Source organism: Chiloscyllium plagiosum, chromosome 6 (genome assembly GCF_004010195.1).
Source record: "Chiloscyllium plagiosum isolate BGI_BamShark_2017 chromosome 6, ASM401019v2, whole genome shotgun sequence".
In the NCBI taxonomy this organism is placed as follows: domain Eukaryota; kingdom Metazoa; phylum Chordata; class Chondrichthyes; order Orectolobiformes; family Hemiscylliidae; genus Chiloscyllium; species Chiloscyllium plagiosum.
The window spans coordinates 80401236-80421028 of NC_057715.1; the positions used below are offsets into that span (position 1 = coordinate 80401236).

At 39.2% G+C, this 19793-nt stretch overlaps 1 protein-coding gene across 2 annotated transcripts in view; it reads left to right on the plus strand.

The window, feature by feature from the left end:
- Nucleotides 1-19793, plus strand: part of LOC122550752 (anoctamin-7-like) — a 79836-nt gene that overhangs the window by 39543 nt on the left and 20500 nt on the right. For both annotated transcript variants that reach the window (XR_006311937.1, XM_043691958.1), the window contains exons 9-12: nt 260-381; nt 12989-13078; nt 14121-14273; nt 16347-16383. Coding sequence is in view for 1 of the 2 variants with exons in the window: in XM_043691958.1 (XP_043547893.1) it covers nt 260-381; nt 12989-13078; nt 14121-14273; nt 16347-16383 (402 nt within the window). In the remaining variant the exon portion in view is untranslated. The remainder of the gene's footprint in view (nt 1-259; nt 382-12988; nt 13079-14120; nt 14274-16346; nt 16384-19793) is intronic.

The following is a 19793-nucleotide window of genomic DNA, read 5'->3' on the forward strand; positions in this document are numbered from 1 at the left end:
GAGTAGTAAGAGTATGGAATGCTTTGCCTGCAACGGTAGTAGATTCGCCAACTTTAAGTACAATTAAGTCGTCATTGGACAAGCATATGGACGTACATGGAATAGTTTAGGTTAGATGGGCTTTAAATTGGTATGACAGGTCGGCGCAACATTGAGGGCCGAAGGGCCTGTACTGCGCTGTAATGTTCTATGTTCTAATTTTAAAGTGTAAACATCCACCAATAAACTAAATGAATAAAATTTTATTTATTGCTTTCAGGAACAGTTTTTTTGGAAATGTGGAAAAGGATTAATGCAAAACTAGTTTATGAATGGGATGTTGACAACTTTGAAAATGATGAGCCACCCAGACCTGAGTTTTATGGAACAAATGTTAAAAAGGTATTTGTTTTCATTAATTTTACATTCTTAAGCCTGATTATATTGTATTGTCTAGTCACAAATAGTTTTGTTTATTAGGTGTTAATAAATTCTGAAACTAACTTTCAACAAAGTAGAAAAGCACAATTTGGGGCAAAGATTTGAATTTGATTTACCATTTAACATGACGTGGCTAATTTGTTTATTTGGATATTCGTATCCTGGTCCATTTAGTTAGAGGATGATCATGTGTACTCATTGATTATAGAACCTCTAATAGTCAGAGGGAAATTGAGAAACAAATTTTTAAGGAGATCTCTTATCTGTAAGAATAATATGGTGGTTTCAGTAGGGGTCTTTAACTTTCCAAACATAGACTGGGGCTGCCATAGTATTAATGATTTAGATGGAGAGGAATTTAAGTATGTACAAGAAAATGTTCTGAGTCAGTATGTGGATGTACCTACTAGAGAAGGTGTAAAACCTGACCTCCTCTTGGGAAATAAGGCAGGGCAGGTGACTGAGGTGTCAGTAGGGGAGCATTTTGGGGCCAGCGACCATAATTCTAATAGTTATAAAATAGTAGTGGAAAAGGATAGACCAGATCTAAAAGTTGAAGTTCTAAATTGGAGCAAGGCCAATTTTGACGTTATTAGGCAAGAACTTTCGAAAGCTGATTGGAGGCAGATGTTCGCAGGTAAAGGGACGGCTGGAAAATGGGAAGTCTTCAGAAATGAGATAACGAGAATCCAGAGAAAGTATATTCCTGTTAGGGTGAAAGGAAAGGCTGGTAGGTATAGGGAATGCCGGATGACTAAAGAAATTGAGGGTTTTGTTAAGAAAAAGAAGGAAGCATATGTAAGGTATCGACAGGATAGTTTAAGTGAATCCTTAGAGTATAAAGGCAGTATGAGTATACTTGAGGGAAATCAGGAGGGCATAAAGGGGACATGAGATGGCTTTGGCAAATAGGGTTAAGGAGAATTCAAAGGGTTTTTACAAATTAAGGGCAAAAGGGTAACTAGAGAGCGAATAGGGCCCTTCAAAGATCAGCAAGGCGACCTTTGTGTGGTGCCGTGGGAGATGGAGGTGAAACTAAATGAATTTTGCATCAGTATTTACTGTGGAGAAGGACATGGAAGGTATAGAATGTAGGGAAATAGATGATGCCATCTTAAAAAATGTCCATATGACAGAGGAGGAAGTGCTGGATAAGTCCCTGGGACCTGATCAGGTGTACCCCAGAACTCTGTGAAGCTACAGCAGTGATTGCTGGGCCTCTTGCTGAGATATTTGTGTCATCAATAGTCACAGGTGAGGTGCTGGAAGACTGGAGGTTGGCTAACGTGGTGCCACTGTTTAAGAAGGTGGTAAGGACAAGCAAGGCAACTATAGACCAGTGAGCCTGTTGGGCAAGTTGTTGGAGGGAATCCTGAGGGAGAGGATGTACATGTATTTGGAAAGGAAATGACTGATTCGGGATAGTCAACATGACTTTGTGCTTGGGAAATCATGTCTCAAACTTGATTGAGTTTTTTTTTGAAGAAGTAACAAAGAGGATTGAGGGTAGAGTGGTGGACCTGATCTGTATGGACTTCAGTAAGGTGTTTGACAAGGTTCCCTATGGGAGACTGGTTAACAAGGTTAAATTTCATGGAATACCAGGAAAACTAGCCAATTGGATACAGAACCAGCTCAAAGGTAGAAGACAGAGGGTGCTGATGGAGGGTTGTTTTTTAGACTGGAGGCCTGTGACCAGTGGAGTGCCACAAGGATTGGTGCTGGGTCTACTACTTTTCTTCATTTACACCAATGATTTGGATGTGAGCATAAGAGATAGTTAATAAGTTTGCAGATGACACTAATATTGGAAGTGTAGTGGACAGCAAAGAAGGTTACCTCCAATTACAATGGAATCTTGATCAGGTAGGCCAATGGGCCGAGAAGTGGCAGATGGAATTTAATTTAGATTAATGTGAAGTGCTGCATTTTGGGAAAACAAATATTAGCAGTACATATACACTTAATGGTAAGGTCCTAGGGAGTGTTGCTGAACAAAGAGACCTTGGAGTGCAGGTTCATAGCTCCTTGAAAGTGGAGTCACAGGTGGATAGGATAGTGGACCAGGCATTTGGTATGTTTTCCTTTATTGGTCAGAGTATTGAGTACAGGAGTTGGGAGGTCATGCTGCGGCTGTACAGGACATTGGTTTGGCCACTTTTGGAATATTGTATGCAGTCCTGGTCTCCTTCCTATCGGAAAGATGTTGTGAAACTTGAAAGGGTTCAGTAAAGATTAACAAGGATGTTGTCAGGGTTGGAGGATTTGAGCTATAGGGACAGGCTGGGGCTGTTTTCCCTGGAGTGTTGGAGGCTGAGGGGTGACCTTTATAGAGGTTTACAAAATTGAGGGGCATGGATAGGGTAAATAGACAGTCTTTTCCCTGGGGTCAGGGAGTCCAAAACTAGAGATCATAGGTGAGAGGGGAAAGATATAAAAGAGACCTAAGGGGCAACTTTTTCACGCAGAGGGTGGTATGTGTATGGAATGAGGTGCCATAGGAGGCTGGTACAGTTGTAACATTTAAAAGCATCTGGATGGGTATATGAATAGGAAGGGTTTGGAGGGTTATGGAATGGGTGCTGGCAAGTAGGACTAGATTGGGTTGGGATATCTGGCCGGCATGGACTGGTTGGACCAAAGGGTCTGTTTCTGTGCTGTTCATCTCTGACTATGACTCAATACCTGTAAATTCTTTATCAAAGAATCTTATTTGTACCATTATAATGAAAACGTGGTAATTTGAGCTTGCATGCTATATGTGTGCTCTTTTGCTCTACAAAAAACAAGCTCTTTCATTTAAACAAAACTGCTTATTCTGAGCTATGGTTCCACGTACATAATTTCATTCTTGAGTGCTAAATTGGTAGACATGGTTTTCTATGCAAAATTCCATAAGTGGAAACAGTCCTAGGGTATGCATCCATAAAAACTAAGTTCCTCTTTGTCTACATTTGTGAAGAGTTTCACAATTTAAAATATGTGGGGAAAACTGCAATCGGAATGCATTAACGGGCTAAACTTCCGCAAGGATGTGTCTTGGTTGACCAAGGATATAACTTGAATCTATGATCAATTCATCTATTAAAAGTCTGCAAAGTCGAACCTGGTGTTGTAACAAGGCACTTAAATTTAGCTGAGCATAACGTTTTTAAAATACCAAAGTAATAGTTGGGAATTCATTTGATGGTGTCTTAATGGTTTGATCCACCAAAGGTATGCAGAAAGGAAGCATGAGGTACTGTATGGTTTCACATTAAGCTGTCTGAGTGTGCAATGATGCACACTTATCTCCCACAGCACTGCAATAACACTAGAATGGAAGCAATGATCAACATGGTCCTGTTTATGTAGGTCTGAAGAGAATCATGTGCCTGTTTTTATATAATTTCAAAATCTTTTGTATTCCATTGCAATCAATTACACCAAGAGTGGGCCGATGAAAATTTATAAAGATGCACTAAAGACCACTTTGAATTCTTGCAATATTGGGCTCTCAGTATTTTAGAAAGCACCCCCATAACAGCATGCCTGCTCAATCAGTTTAAATGAATTTGAGGTACCAACACCTAACATGTAATGTACCTGTTCAAACATGCTATTACACACCTCTGCAGCAAGTGGGACTTGAACCTGGGCCTCCAAGCCCAGAGGATGAGACACTACACTATACTGCAGGAGCCCTCAATTATAGTCACTTGTATATTGGCCACATTTAGCTTTAAAATGGTGTGTGTATAAATCAGTATGTGGGATGGGCACTTTCTCACATTAGCAACGAATCACTTAAAGGGTGATTCCTTCAGACCAGGAAGAGGAAATTTGGTCATCTATTAGGTCTATTTAACACATGTAGGTACTCCCTTGAGAATCTGACTCTCCAATTCACTCTACTGATCAGAAAACTGGTAAGTGTTACCATAAATATCTTTGCATGATGAATCGCTGTCACTTTATTGTTTAGATGTTTGATCTAGACATTTCACTTTTCAAAAAGGAAAACTGAATAATGTTTTATTTCAGCTTTACGTTTTGCTACTAAAGATGTTCAATATACTTGAACATTCGAAAGTGAGTACAAAACCATCTAGCTGTAGACCACAGGATAGATTCTTGTATGCAATTCTTGTTCTGATTCTTTAAATTGAAGGTCCTGTCCTAAATAGCACAAGTTTTAATCCTGAAGTCTCAATTATCTGGCTGGTCTTGTTGCTCTCTGGTCTATAGCAGAAACACTTAACATGGCTGGTTCATGAAATCTGAAGCTCAAATTCTGAAAATATAACTAGTTCCTTGATGGAAGCATTTAAGAATTTTAGGGGACCTTTCACTTAAAGAATTCAGGGAAAAAACTCTGCTTTAATTTATTTTTCATGAAATCTGCTTCAATACCAAATTGATATAACAGGGGAGGCACTGTATGGTGAAAGTTGCCAGAGGATGCAATCATAAGTGTTAACAAAATTTACATCAAACTTAACCTGACCCCTTTTTAGGATCATCCAAGCTACAATAAACTGATTTTGTTTTAAAGTGTGGTGAGATGGCTGCATTCTCCAACAAATGTTGTCCTCCATGAACAGTTGGAACTGGCTTAATTTCTCTTGAAGGAAGAATAATGTAAAGGCTTATCGGTGATATTTGTAAGGAACAGTAATAATGGAAACTTCTGGAGAATTGCTTTGTTTCGTGTTCACTCAATATTAAGTTGGCCTACTCACCTGGGAATTTATTATTCCACTTTCAGTATTGGGCTCTTGGTGGGCAATGATGCTGGTTATTGCCTAAATCCAGGACTCTTTTTTTTCAGCTTGCGCTGATGTTTAAAAATCATGAGGTGGTAACAATTTGAATAACTCAAAATTATCCAGGAGACAGGGAGGTCTGCAGATGCTGGAGATCAGAGTTGAGTGTGTTGCTGGAAAAGCACAGCAGGTTAGGCAGCATCCGAGGAACAGGAAAATCGACATTTTGGACCAGAGCCCTTCATCAGGAATCTTGATGAAGAGCTCCGGCCCGAAACATCAAATTATTTTTTTTTCCCTGTCCTCTGATGCTGCCTGACCTGCTGTGTTTTTCCAGCAACACATTCCCGGCTCAAGATTATCCCTCTAGTTTCATTGCATTGATGCCAGCTTTAGGGAGGAATGAAGGTCACTTTTTTGAGTTTATATTCAGTGAGCACTCTGTCATTAAGTACAACCACTTGTGTAAAATGGGAGGGTATCTTGACCCAATGAGAAGGTATAAAATCATGACAGATTTGTAGGGGCGGGGAGGGAACAAAATAACTGCAGAGTGGAATTGCTCTGCTTTAAATTTATTTCTTAAAGTCACCTTTCAAAGTCAACACCTGTTTTTGTGTGAGAACCTGGATTGAAGAATGATGAGCCTGGTGAATGCTATTGGGCTTCACTACATAGAACACAAAGGTTAGAAAATATCTAGAAGATGAAGGTTCTTGAAGAATGTAATCAAGACTATGTATGGATTTTCAGATTTTGATGCCAGCCTGCATTTTCTGCCCATTAGACAGTCCAATCCATGGTGTTGCACTGTCCACAGTTGGATTAGAAGAGTCTTGGATTCTAATCCATTCAAGCTGGAACAGGGATTAAAGCCCATGCTGTTGCCATCAATCTGACCCGTGCTGGGCATCCTGCCAATTTGTCCCCAAAGGAATCGGACTTGCAATAGTGGCTATCAGTGTAATACTTTAAATATGCAATCTGTTTGGCCATATCTCACAATCACTTTCTTTGGCCACCTGGTGTTATAATGGGATTTTAATTCTGAAGTTCTGGTTGCTTGTTAGTCCACAGACCTCCACTATAATACCCTAACCATCAAAAATCAAGGCTGGATCACTTCTAGTATCTATAATTGTTCAAATACTTGACCTTGCAGCTTCTGAGTAGTGACTGCTTTACTTTTCCACAAGTGGAATTTAATAGTAGCACACACTTGCCAAGTTAAGATCTGTTATACTGAAATTCAATATTGAAGGTGAATAATTGTTTTATTTAATATAACAATTATTACTCTCCAGAGAAATATTTCTGGATTTAAGATGAAGACAAATTCCATACAATGTGATAAAAGGGAGTAAAGTCACTAGGTGGGCACTCTGATGTGAAGAGCCTGAGAGTGGTCTTTTATAAAATGATGCACATCTTGACATAAAAGCAAATTGGAGATCTGAAATGAAATTTAGGAAATGCTGGAGATACTGAGCCAGTCAGGAAACACCTGGTGAAAGAAACCAATTCTACGTTACATCAGATCTTTCTTCTGAACTGGGAGAAATACTTTTGTATTTGTTGGGATCGTAGCTACTAAGCTTTGCCTTGAGACCAGGTATGCAAGGGTTTCCTTGTGTATTAGGCTTCAGTTTGTGTTGCTCACTATATGAGATTTTGGTGTGTGCTGCCTATTTATTAAGAACTCCTTCATATTTCTGTCATAACTATGATTTGCATTAATATACTGTAGCACCATTTGCCCCTTCAGAACAACACCTATATCTTCAGGTCTGATTTTTGAATAATAACTTTTGGTTTGTTAGTATGTGACTTATAGCCTACTCTTCAGCAAGTCCTACTAGTTGATCGAAATTCTTGGTATTAGTTGAGGGGCGAATGTTGGTTAGAGGAATATATTTTTGTTTGGCCATCAGGAATATATTTCTCTTCTTCAAAAAAAGGACCCATGCAATCTTCAACCAATTTTAACAAGTGGATTACACTTCAGCACCACATCCTGAAGTCGAACTTTGGCGATATACTGCAATGCTACAATGTATTGAAGTGACTGCTCTTACCAGCTGACCACCCAGATATGACTAGATTATATTTACCTATAGTTAAGTTTAGGATCTTTAGAGTTATTCTGGATGATCGCTGTGATGGAGTTTACAGTCTGTTTGTGATGTTATAGCAGGTTAAATGTGATGTTGGATTATGTGCTCTCATCCGGAGAAGAACTGTGTTGATTTGACTGTGTGACCTGCTCATTGAGACTTGAAGTTAAGACCAGTCATTGACAGTGAGATTTTTTTTTTGTTTTTTGCAAGGCTTTAGGCAATGCTGACATGTCTTCCCTTTTTAAAATATGGAACCAAGATGAGATAACAAATTCTTTATTAGTATGTTATAAATTGAACAAGTGATTTTTAGGTAGCTATAACCGCCTGGGGAAAAATCTTCAATGTTGCTGAAAAGAAACCAGAAGTAGAATGCCATCTTCCCCTTAACCAATGTCTGGCACCAATGTAATGAACCTTGAAGGACAGCACCAGGCTAACTACCTTCTAAATATGATGCCAATGCTAGGAATTCTAGTATGCCCCAGCAAAGGCCAGGGGGAGTATCTGGCTAGTGTTGGACAAGAGAGGTGCCATTGGGTGTAACATAATAACTAATGACACAAGTTTGGAAATGCAGCCTGAGAAAATTCTCAAACACTCTACAAAAGTCAAAAATAAAATTCAACCAAAATGTTATCAGCAGTCATAGTGGATTGACTCTGTCTTTCCCTTGTTTCTCGCATTTAAATTGGACTTTAAAACACCGTTTGACTTATCTCTACTCAAGATTTTAAAATGATTATCCAGGTAGCCAACATCAATTTAGGTTCTATTGCTCATTTTTTAAAAAAAGGTTGTCGTCATCATTGAGTACAATTCCTATTTAAAAGCTGCTAACGTAAGGGCAAAGTATAAAGCAATTGCAGCTTGCATATGTTGTATCCAATAAGATCAAATTGTTCACTTGTAATCATGATTTGGAGATGCCGGTGTTGGACTGGGGTGTACAAAGTTAAAAACCACACAACACCAGGTTATAGTCCAACAGGTTTAATTGGAAGCACATTAGCTTTCAGAGCATCGCTCCTTCATCTGATCCACTATCACCTGATGAAGGAGCGATGCTCCGAAAGCTAGTGTGCTTCCAATTAAACTTGTTGAACTATAACCTGGTGATTTGTAACTTCATTTGTAATGGTATTGATATGTTATTCTTAGAATTTAATCCCTTCAGGCACTAGAATGATTCACTGCAGGATGAATATCCTGGTGTGATGAAATTATCTTGTTTTGAAGACTCATTCTGATTTGGAAATCAATAAACCAGCAATGTTTGTGCCCAGTGTTCCTTTCTTACCTGATGGCATTATTCCTTTCAGTTGACCATGTGATGAATGCTTATGAAGGTGAAATTCTAATTGTGCTGATCTGGAAACAAACATGATGATGCTGGAGGTGACAAATTTGTCAGTTATTTCAAAAATTGCTATGTAAACTGAAGAAAATGTGAATCATTAATACAGTGAAATATTTCCTGGGAATTTATACAGTTTGCTTTGTGTATTTGGCTTGGTTTTTACTTCGTTCTTGGTTTTAGCTTACTCTGGTTTCACTGCCTTCCTTTCCTTTGTTATTAGAATTCATTGTCAATTTGCATTACTGTCTATCACCACGATCAGTGTCAACTTTATCCTCTCTGAGCCTCTCTCCACCTTTTTTTTTTTTACCCCCTCCGCCCCCACCCCCGAAATGGGATGTGCATGTTGTTAGCTGAAGGTAGCAATGAGCTATATTCTTGAACGACTGCAAACCATATGGTCTGGGATGCTCTGAATGAGTGAGTGTTTGGCATTTGACTTGGCAGCTGTGAAGGAATAGTGATTTGTAGTTCCAAGTTGGGTGGGTGACTTGGAGGGAGACTTGAAGACAATGTTTCTGTGTATCTCCTGTTCTTGTTGTTTTTCTAGCTAGTAGAGATTGTGGGTTTCAAAGGTGTTCCTATAGATATCTCTAGTGTAACTTGGGAGTTTTTCTACTAAAGTGCTAGCCTAAACTGTTGACCAAGAGGAGTCTTATTTTTGGATTGACTACAATGAGTGCTTGGATTGTTGTAGTCATGGAATCCCCCAGGAAAGAACTGTTTCTGTTGTGGCATGGATTGATTTTGTTCTTTATTGGTCCTCATCTGACAACTCCTCCACCAGAGTGTGATCCCATCATAATATATTTTCTTGTGCATAAGAAGCACATGGGACAGACAGGTTTATTTTAGCAAATCTGAGGGAAAATCTATAATAATTATCTTATTTATTTGATTGCTTCAGGGAAATTTCTGCGGGTTTCTTCTCCATTCCTCTTTCCTATTCCCCAAATTTGTTGTAATCCAAGCACTGTCAACTCCGTACTAGTTCACTCTGATTTTACAATTGACTACTTTTCCCCCTGGATGCAGCAGTATATTGTGATGATGCTGTCGCTTTTGAGGTTATTCTGTCCTGCTCTGTTTTTGAAGAGGGGTTGTGAGGCAGAAATACCAAGCTGGCTAGTTAGACCACTTGAGTAAACTGCTTGGGAGGCCTTGAATTTTTTTTTAAACAACCTGAGTGGGTGTAGCCAGCTCTCTGATTAAGATGTCTGGGTTTTGGTTTTTTCAGTAGCATCAGATGATGTTGGGAACCCAGCAGATTTGGAGGCTTCAATGAATGTGTCCTGGCTGCTAATGTCTCTGAATTTTCTCTTGATGGTTTATTCCTCCTGGATTAGAAAACTACATGTGAGAACCTGTGTCTGAACTTGTCTTTTTGCCAAGGGGTGTATTTATGGGACGTTACTTTTTAGAACAAGTTAATAGTTATTGCATTCTGTTAACTATTGAAAATTAACAGAATAAGTTATTCTAAAGTTCTTTTCTTATTTGTATTTTTAACTACAGTGTTTAAATAAATGGTGTTTGCTTAACACTTGAGTAGTTTGACCAGTCACATTGCATCTGGAACAAACACTTTACACTTGCCTTTAATTTAAGAGTTAGGGTCCAGACTATCACCTTTAAATATTTTTGAGGGGGTCTGATCTGGTCCATAAACCATATAAATTATCATTTGTACTCGACACATTTTTCTATAAACTTTAATTGCTAACAAAAAACTGTCAGTTTAGATTCTTCTGCATGTGCTTCAGAAGAATCTAATAAATGTTGTAGTTGCTTGAGGCTTGTTAATTTTACACTAATGCTTCATGTTGTAGTCCATATAGGTAGTATCGGCATTGTAGATAAGCATGCTGTTGTGCTGTTTTTGCCTGCTATCTGAGTAGTAGATTTTGGAGGCTACCTTGGACAACTCATGTTGAATTATTTCTAATACTGTAACAAATAGGGAGCAGTGAAGAAAATTGCAAACTATTTGTTTGGATGTTTTTAAACATTGTATAAATGCTGATCACTTTTTTTCCCTAGCATTGAAAGTGGGTCTTATTGAACATTTCTGATGTAAAGGTGCAGGAAATGAGGACATTAGACCGTTTTTTAATTGGGATACTGTGAACAGAATGTGAGGAATTGTCTGAAATATATTCAAAACTCTCTTTAATCAGTATCCTAAGCCCAACCAGGAACAAAACATTGCTGGGTTTGGGTCCTAGGAAATAAGTGGCCGTAGTGTCTGTAAAGGAATATTTGGTTATTAGTGGTTGGGTTTAGATGAGTAATCTAAAGTAAAATTTCTAAATTGGAAGATACATCCAAAAAGGATGAGGAGATTTAGCCAAGGTAAAACCGAGCCAAAGATTGACTAGAAACCTGTAATGAAACAATGGATAATCTTCGGAGGAGATTGTAGGTCCAGTTTAAATGCATTCCAATGGGGATGAAAGGTAGGGGAACCAAAGTCTGAGTTCTTTTTTAAAAATGAGAAAAATCCTATGACAAAATTTGCATTGCAGATTTAATTCAAGAGAGTCCGGCCAATTAAGATGAGGTGAATTGAATAAAAGACTATGGTACCTAATGTAAAAAGGGGTTCCAAATGCTTCTACCAGTATGTAAGAAATAAGCAGGTCGTTAAAAAGTGAATAAAGTTGCGTTAGGGCAATGCATTTCTGTGCAAGGGGAGCATACTCCATCGGTACTGTGTTGGTGCTACTAAGCAATTTGATGCTGACAAAATGTTGGTGGAAGCAAAAATGGTGAGGAAAAATTGATTAGATAGGATGTACTGAAAAGCCGACTATTCTTTGGATAAGTCACCTGGTCCAGTTGTCATGGTTTCAGGTTGCTAACGTTAATGAGTGGAGATTGAGGAAGTGTTTCTGATATGGGGAGGTTCCAGAGAATTGATGTATTAACTCCACGTTGAAGGGAATGTGTTGGTTGTTGTCTTTAATGGCTTTTGGGAAAGCATCCTGTAAAAAGTTGGTTTTAAAGAAAACTCATTGTGCATGTTGAATACCTTAGATTTGATAAAGGCAAATAAGAGTTCTGGTAAATGATTTTCCAAACTTGTATATAGGAATACAGTGTAAAATTCCATAATTTGTCAAATTTGTGGTTGTAGCAAGCAGGGAGGATGACGCAAATCACCTACATTAGGATGTAGGTGAACAAGTGAAACAAAATTTTATCTGCCAACTGCCTGTCCAGAGAAGAGTAAGGTGATGTATTTTGGCAGAAGTGATAGAGAAGTAATAAAGAGTTTAATGGTGTAGTTCCACAGAATGTGCAGGAAAAGAGGGTCCTGGTGGTTTGTGTGCACAAATTCTTAAAGTTTGCAGGACTTTACTGAAAATAGTTTTCAAAGCATGTGTGTCTTGGGTTTTATAAGTATTGTTTATGAATATTTGAATACAAAAACAGGGAAGTTTTTTATGAATTTCTTTTATAGCTCTAGGCTACAACTACAATATTGCATTCAGCTCTGATCACACTTTTTTGGAAAGGATCTGTGGGTTCTTGAGATGGTGCACGAGAGATTTACCACCTTTATCATTCTAGGGAGGAGGAATTCTAGCTACAAGTTTAGGTAGGAGGTTCTGTGTTGTGCTCCTTGTAGCAGAGGAGATCGAGGGAAGATTTTGAAGGTGTGCAAGAACGTGTGTTTAGGTGGGGCAACAGGAGAGACCTAACTGGCATGGAGTCCAGGGCTTTGTGAAAGAGATGAAAATAGTGGAGATGCAGTAAGGACTATTTTTGCACTGGTCATGATCTGATATTGGCTGAAAGATTTTTTTGAAAGTAAAATGTTGGTCATTTGAGGAATAGGAACTTAGAACTATGGGATATATCAGAAAAGTGAAACTGTAAGGAAATCACAAACAAAACAGACAGCTGGCATGGACTTGATGAATGTTGGCCACTTCCTGTGTTGTTATGAATAGATGTTAGTGGTTTCCTTGACTTGCTGAAATTGAAGGATTCTGTGTATTTCTAAATATAACTGGGATGTTTCACTTTTTTTTTCTCCTGAAGAATAACTATTTTGGCAAGTAATTTGAAATATATTTAAGGTTGGATAATTTTTTGTGAAAGATCGTTAGACATTCATTGCATATTTTTTAAAAAAAACGAGAATTGCAAACTAAATAGGCCTTCAACCAGAGTTTGCATGCAAAGTGATGGAGAGTGTTGTGTCCAAGTTTTGTGGGTATACAAAAACTACAAAATAACTGAAGGGTTAAATTATAGAAATAAAATATTAAGTACCGAAAACAATTAAGTGACTATTGTCTGTGATTCTTTTAAAATTTTAATGTGCATTAATTTTGTAGGACCCAGTAACAACTGAATTTGAACCTTACTACCCAGGCACTCTGAGACGTACAAAAATGCTATTTTCATTTTTTGTGGGGATTCTCATGGTAAGTAGTGTTTGTTCATTTTGTTTCATCCCTTCCCTGTGAAATTTATTTTGTTCTCTATGCTCTGCCAGCTAACAGAAAAGAGATCTGATGAAACAGCAGTGGGGATGTGTTCAACATTCTCCTACTGATTTGCAGTAGTGTGGAATCTAGTGCACACACACGTGATCTTTTTGGCTTTAAAATTTGTTTTTCTGCCAATGTCGCGGGTACATTTGCTTATTCTAACACTCCTTGCAGGTTATACCCATGTACTGATTTCACCATTCATATGGGCATTGTATATAAGCACCTGTTATACTCATAATTCAGATTGTGAATGAGTCTTAAAGATTATTAATAATTTGTTTTAATTATAGAACAAACCTCGTTATATTTGCCAAATATAAGCATTTGGTTTTCTTGGAGCTACAGGATGTGTGTTCCTCTCCATTATTTGCCCCACTCACCTACAAACACACAGACATGGACATAACCCATACCCTGTTTCCATAAATCCAAGACCCCACAGCGCTCATATTAAATGATCCCTCGATTAGGTGTGTGTGCGTGCGTGTCAGTGCCACCCCGTCCCCCGGGGGCCCCTGTGAATGCAAGGGGCTCGTGGATGTTTGTGACCATCCATCCTTAGGAACCTTGGGCCTGTGGCCATTGTTGGCCCTGTGGTTATCGGCCGATTATAGCCCAACTATATAACCTTTCTGATTTGGTCTGAGGAAATCAAAATGTTAATCCCGGGAAGGTAATATATTGCAGGACTATCCCTGCTGTTGTTTTGCGGTTGATCTGCAGAAGAATATATTTTAGAGGCATGTTTTTCAACTGAAACTGTTAACTATTTGGTCTCCAATGCAAGATGCATAATGTGAGGGGATTCAACCTGCTAATGCACTTTGACTATTCCCAAAATGTGCATCTCCAAGGGCCCTGCTGCAATTTAGTAAACTTGTTTCATGACTGATTGCAGCATATCATTAAAAATGAGTAAGATCATTGGCCAGTTTTATTCTACACACCTAATCACTGTTTTGTATTGCCACAGGTTTGCTGTGTATTCGCCAGTCTTATTGCAGTGGTTATATACAAAACATGGGCAAGGCTGAGAATAACAACTTCCAACTCTATAGAGAGTTTTCTGTTAACTACAGTTGGTGCCTCACTCCTCAATGTAGTATCTATTATAATTCTGGGAAAGGTAAGTGCTTATGTTTGTGGTGTTTCCCTGGTTTCACTCCACATTTTTTAACTAACTCTAAGTGATGAGGTAGTACAATCTCGAGGCATATTGTGACATCTGTAACTGTTATCTCTATCATTAGTGTTCCTAACTCCCAAAGCTTAACTTATGGTAAATATTTAGCTCCATACTTGTAGTTCAAGCTATTGTTATAGTGCATGGATACATAAATATGTTTGTCACTTAATATGCTATAAGACCAAATGCTCCTGGGTTTTTAATTCCCTCTTGTGCCAGAAATGACAGTATTGCTACAGATGATCAGAGTTAGACAAAGTCTGACGCTTACCCGAGTAGAGAAATTTCAATTGAACATAATTAGAATGTGCACAAATTTGATTCATTAGAACAAATTTACTATGTAAGACAATTATAAAGAATTATGCTTTGTGGCTAAAGGCATGTTGACATCTGACTGTCTAGTTTGAATGGCATTGTTCAGGACAACATGTAAATAGGAGACGGGCCAAGGATTGATCCTTAGAGATTCCAAAGATTTAAGTCACAGCAGTGAAAGATAAACTGTTGCAAGTGATCACCTGACTACAAGTGGATAGAGAAGTGGAGCCAGGCAAATAGAGATGCAATGGAGAAAAGTGGTGTGACCGTCTATAACAAAGACCAAAGATGTATTGAGGAAGAATGGATTACTACCACCATGTCGACTGTACTTTGGGATCCAAAGTCTATTTTCTTTCATGTTGCAGGGCCAGAAACCTGTTTGGCGAGGTTCATTGCTAGAGATATAAGAAAGGGGAGCATTGATTTGTCAGCGAACTGTGATTTTGAGGAATCCTGAGGAGGAGGAGTTGAGATTGGTTTGCAAGGTCAGGTTGAAGAATGGGTTTTTAAGGAGGGTGTTTGATTTAGAGATGGATAATAGGTGAGGGAAAGGGTACATGCTTATGATCTTGGCTAATGCAGCAACCAGGAACAGAAGTTGACTGGTTTGCAATTTGGTGGAAATAGATTCAAGGAAGTGAGACTTGTGGGTAAAGTGAGGCCAAAAACAGCATCACGAAAGAGGCATAAAGTGGGAGCTGGATGCATGCTCACTGCTCAGGTGGGGCAGTGGTGGAATTTGGAGAAACCTTGGAAGTTCTGGATTGGTTGATGGGAAGCAGAGGAGGTGAAACACATGGTCTCGCCTGTAAGTTTGATGGACAATGGTTTTAGGAGAAGCTTTGTAATGAAGTAAAGTTGTGGCCTATCCTTACAGTCAAGTGTTGACAAGGGATATCTTTATGCACCCTAAGTGTTAGTTTTATATTGTATAATTCCAGCAGCAACATTTTTTTTCTTTAGTCCATCTACTGTACTTAATGGACACGAGTATGCCAGTAGGTTTTGATCCAAAATGCATGAGACAGCATTTATTCATATTTAGCCACTTTTTGCCATATATGGGACTAAGTTGTGCAACTTGTCTAAATTGTTCTGCAGTCAATTATTGTATTTGGAAATGAATGTGCACATTTTGGTTATTATCTGCAAACAGAGAATCATCTTTTTTTAAAACTCTACCATTTGGGTAGACAGCAATCTTAACTGGTATTGTGAAGCTCCACTCTGCATCGGTCAGACTGACATTCACTTCCCCTTAATACCCAAGGCGTTTGTATTATCTCAATTCGTTTGATAACATATGTAAACTTTGTCAAACGCGTTTTTTTTTTTGCAAGTCACGCATTTACTACCTCGAAGAACAGCAGTATGATCTGTTTCCAAAAGGCTTGCTGGTGACTCCTAATACTTTACAAGTTCTGAAACTGTACAAGTGGTGATAACTCACAAAATTTACTACTCCTTAAACAGGTTTCCTATAATCAATGTTACACCTCTCCAGTATAATTACCTTTCACTTTTTCTTAAATTGGACTTCATCACCCTTATTCCAATCATGGGAACCAGCTTAGATGCCAGTGAGCTATTAAATATGCTTCTCAATGTATTTTTCAAGTATATTTTATATGTAAGAATGGAAATTAATTTGTGGCATTTGTTATTTAACAATAGGTCCTTCTATTTTAGGTATATCATATAATTGCAGTTAAAATGACAGATTGGGGTAAGTATTTAAATATTCCTACATTGTTCCTGACACTATATGTATCTGAAAAAGTAATTTTGAAAATGGATATGGAGCATTCGTGTACAACAAGTGATAGGATGCTAATGTGAACGGCATATCTTCAAGCTAGATTATGTTGGGGACAAGGGTGGGGGTGGATGAGGAAGGGCAGTAGAAAGATGATGCTGGAAACAGCCAATGCATCATGTAAATTTTGGTAGAGCTGTTTTCTCTTGCAAGTCGAGCTCTTTCATTTTGGTGTTTTCTTAACCTGGGGCTCCAACTAAGTTTTTTGAGAAGATGGAAGCTATTATCTTTTGATTCCTGGTACACTTCTGTTTGCTTAAAACTACGTTTTTAAATAAGCAGTGGTGTTCGTGGTATCTGTGACCCAAAGTTGAGTTACCCACCGTGTTAACACTTTTTTTTCTCCTTTTTTCTCTTTTTTTTTTCCTCTTTTTTCTCTTTTTTTTCTTTCTCTTTCTTTCTTTTTCTTTTTTATTCTCTTTTCCTTCCCTCCTCCTTCCCTCCTTCCCTCCTTCCCTCCTTCCCTCCTTTGTTTCTCACTGCCTGGTTCCATCTCCTTCACTTTGATGTGGAGGTGCCAGTGTTGGACTGGGGTGGACAAAGTTAAAAATCACACGACACCAGGTTATAGTCTGACAGGTTTTTTGGAAGCACTAGTGATCGGAGTGCTGCACCTTCATCAGACAGCTGTCTGAAGGAACAGCGCTCAGAAAGCTAGTGCTTCCAAATAAATCTGTTGGACTATAACCTGGTGTTGTGATTTTTAACATTTGTCCTTTAGTTTTGACTCTGTTTTGATGTTTATCAGTTGCTGAAATCCTCCCCCATTTCTGTTTCTTATCTCCAGAGTTGAAATATTCCATTGTTCATCTATCCAGTCTTCTGTCTTTGGGAGACAGTTAGTCAGTCTTAGCCTTGCAATTGTTTGGTACATTTATCACTTGCACTTGTACAATATGCAGGTTTGGGATGACAACAGGTGTTCATTTGGCCGTAGACACTAAAGTATCTGAGGAGTCGTGGACAATGCATGAACATTGTGATCATCAGTGAATATTCCCACCCCCGACCATTATCATGGAGGGAAGGTCATTTCATGAAGTAGCTGAAGATGGTTGGGCCTAGGACACTACCTTAAGGAACTCCTGCAGAGGTGTCTTGGAGTTGACATGACTGCCCTCCAATAAGCACAACTATTTTTATTTCTGCTAGATGAGTCCAAGCAACAGTGTTTTCCCCCAGTTTTCATTGACTGTAATTTTTCTAGGACTCTGTGATGCTGACCTCCAATGTGGCCTCAGTGTGAAGGGCAGTCGCTCTGTCACATCTATGGAGTTTAGTTCTTTTGTGCAGGAGCTGAGTGGTCCAGGTGGAACCTGAACTGGGTGTTAGGTCGTTGCTGAGCAGGAGCTGCTTCAGAGCATTGCTGTTGACACATTTAGAGTCAGTGTCATAGAGATATACATCATGGAAACAGACCCTTTGGTCCAACCCGTCCATGCTGACCAGATATCCCAACGCAATCTAGGCCCACCTGCCAGCACCTGGCCCATATCCCTCCAAATCCTTCCTATTCATATACCCATCCAAATACCTTTTTAAATGTTGCAATTGTACCAGCCTCCACCACTTCCTCCATCACTTTTTTGAGGATTGAATAGGCTGATGGGACAGTAGGCAAAAGTGAGGACTGCAGATGCTGGAGATCGGAGTCTAGATTAGAGTGGTGCTGGAAAAGCACAGCAGGTCAGGCAGCATCCGAGAAGCAGGGAAATCGACATTTCGGGCAAAAGTCCTTCTTCTTCAGGAAATGGGACAATAATTGGTTGGGATGGCTTTGCGCATACAAATGTTCGTATGCAAGACCTGATTTGGTAACTTCCCACATGGTCGGTAAATGTTGTCAGTGTTGTAACTGTACTGAAACAGTTTGACCAGGGGAGCAGCAAGTTCTGGAGCACGCTTCTTCAGCACAATAGCCAGAATGTTGTCAGAGCACCATAATCTTAGTATTCTGTCCCTCTAACCAATGTTGATATCAGGTGGCATGAAACATTGAAATCAGAATGTTTCAGCTAAAACAATCAGGGCATTGAATATAGCACTTAGGGCTAAAGGGACCAAAGGGTATGGAGCACAAACCAGGAACAAACTAATAAGTTTGAGCCATGATTATATAGAATGACCGAGCAGGATCAAACAGCTGAATAGTCTACTCCTCTTTTCTGTTTCTGTGAATCACATTGGCTGAAACTTGCATCTGTAATGTTGTGGACTTCTAGAGGAGGCCAAGATGGATCATCCACTCAACATGTCTGGCTAAAGGTTGTGGCAGATACTTTAGTCTATATCTTTTTCACTAATGTCCTGGGCACTTAATCATTTGTTGGGGATATTTTGTGGGGTTTCCTTTTCCAATGTGTTGTTTAATTATCCATCACCATTCATGACTGAATGTGGCTGGACTACAGAGCTTGGTTGAGGCATTTTTTATAGCCATGTCTATCACTTGTTGCTTTATGTTTTGCACACACAGTTCTGGTTTGTAGCTTCAAAAGGTTGAAAACTCTGACATGCCCTCCTGCACTTTCCATTGAAACAAGCTTGATCCCCTGGCTTGATGGTGATGGTAGAGTAGAGAATCTGCTGGGCTGTGGCTCATGCTATATGGCTAATCAGATTTGAGTTGCTGGATCTGTTTAGTTGAAGTCTATCTCTGTTTAGCATGGTATAGTGCCACCGAACAGGAAAGGTATCCTCATTGTGAAGATGGACCCTGTTTCCACAAAGACTGTGATGTTCATACCTGCTGATGTTGTCAGGGTCAGATGCACCTGCACTAAGTAAATTGGTGAGGATGGAATCTAATATGTCTTTCCCTCCTGTTGGCCGCTGTCTAACTGCAATGTCCTTTTAGGATTTTGCTACCTTGGCCTATGGTGGTGCTGTGGGAAATCCTGTCTCTCAAACTTGATTGAGTTTTTTGAAGAAGTAACAAAGATTGAGGGTAGAGCAGTAGATGTGATCTATATGGACTTCAGTAAGGCATTCGATAAGGTTCCCCATGGGAGACTGGTTAGCAAGGTTAGATCCCATGGAATACAGGGAGAACTAGCCATTTGGATACAGAACTGGCTCAAAGGTAGAAGACAGGATGGTGGTGAAGAGTTGTTTTTCAGACTGGAGGCCTGTGACCAGTGGAGTGCCACAAGGATCGGTGCTGGGCCCTCTACTTTTTGTCATTTACATAAATGATTTGGATGCGAGCATAAGAGGTACAGTTAGTAAGTTTGCAGATGACACAAAAATTGGAGGTGTAGTGGACAGCGAAGAGAGTTACCTCAGATTACAACAGGATCTGGACCAGATGGGCCAATGGG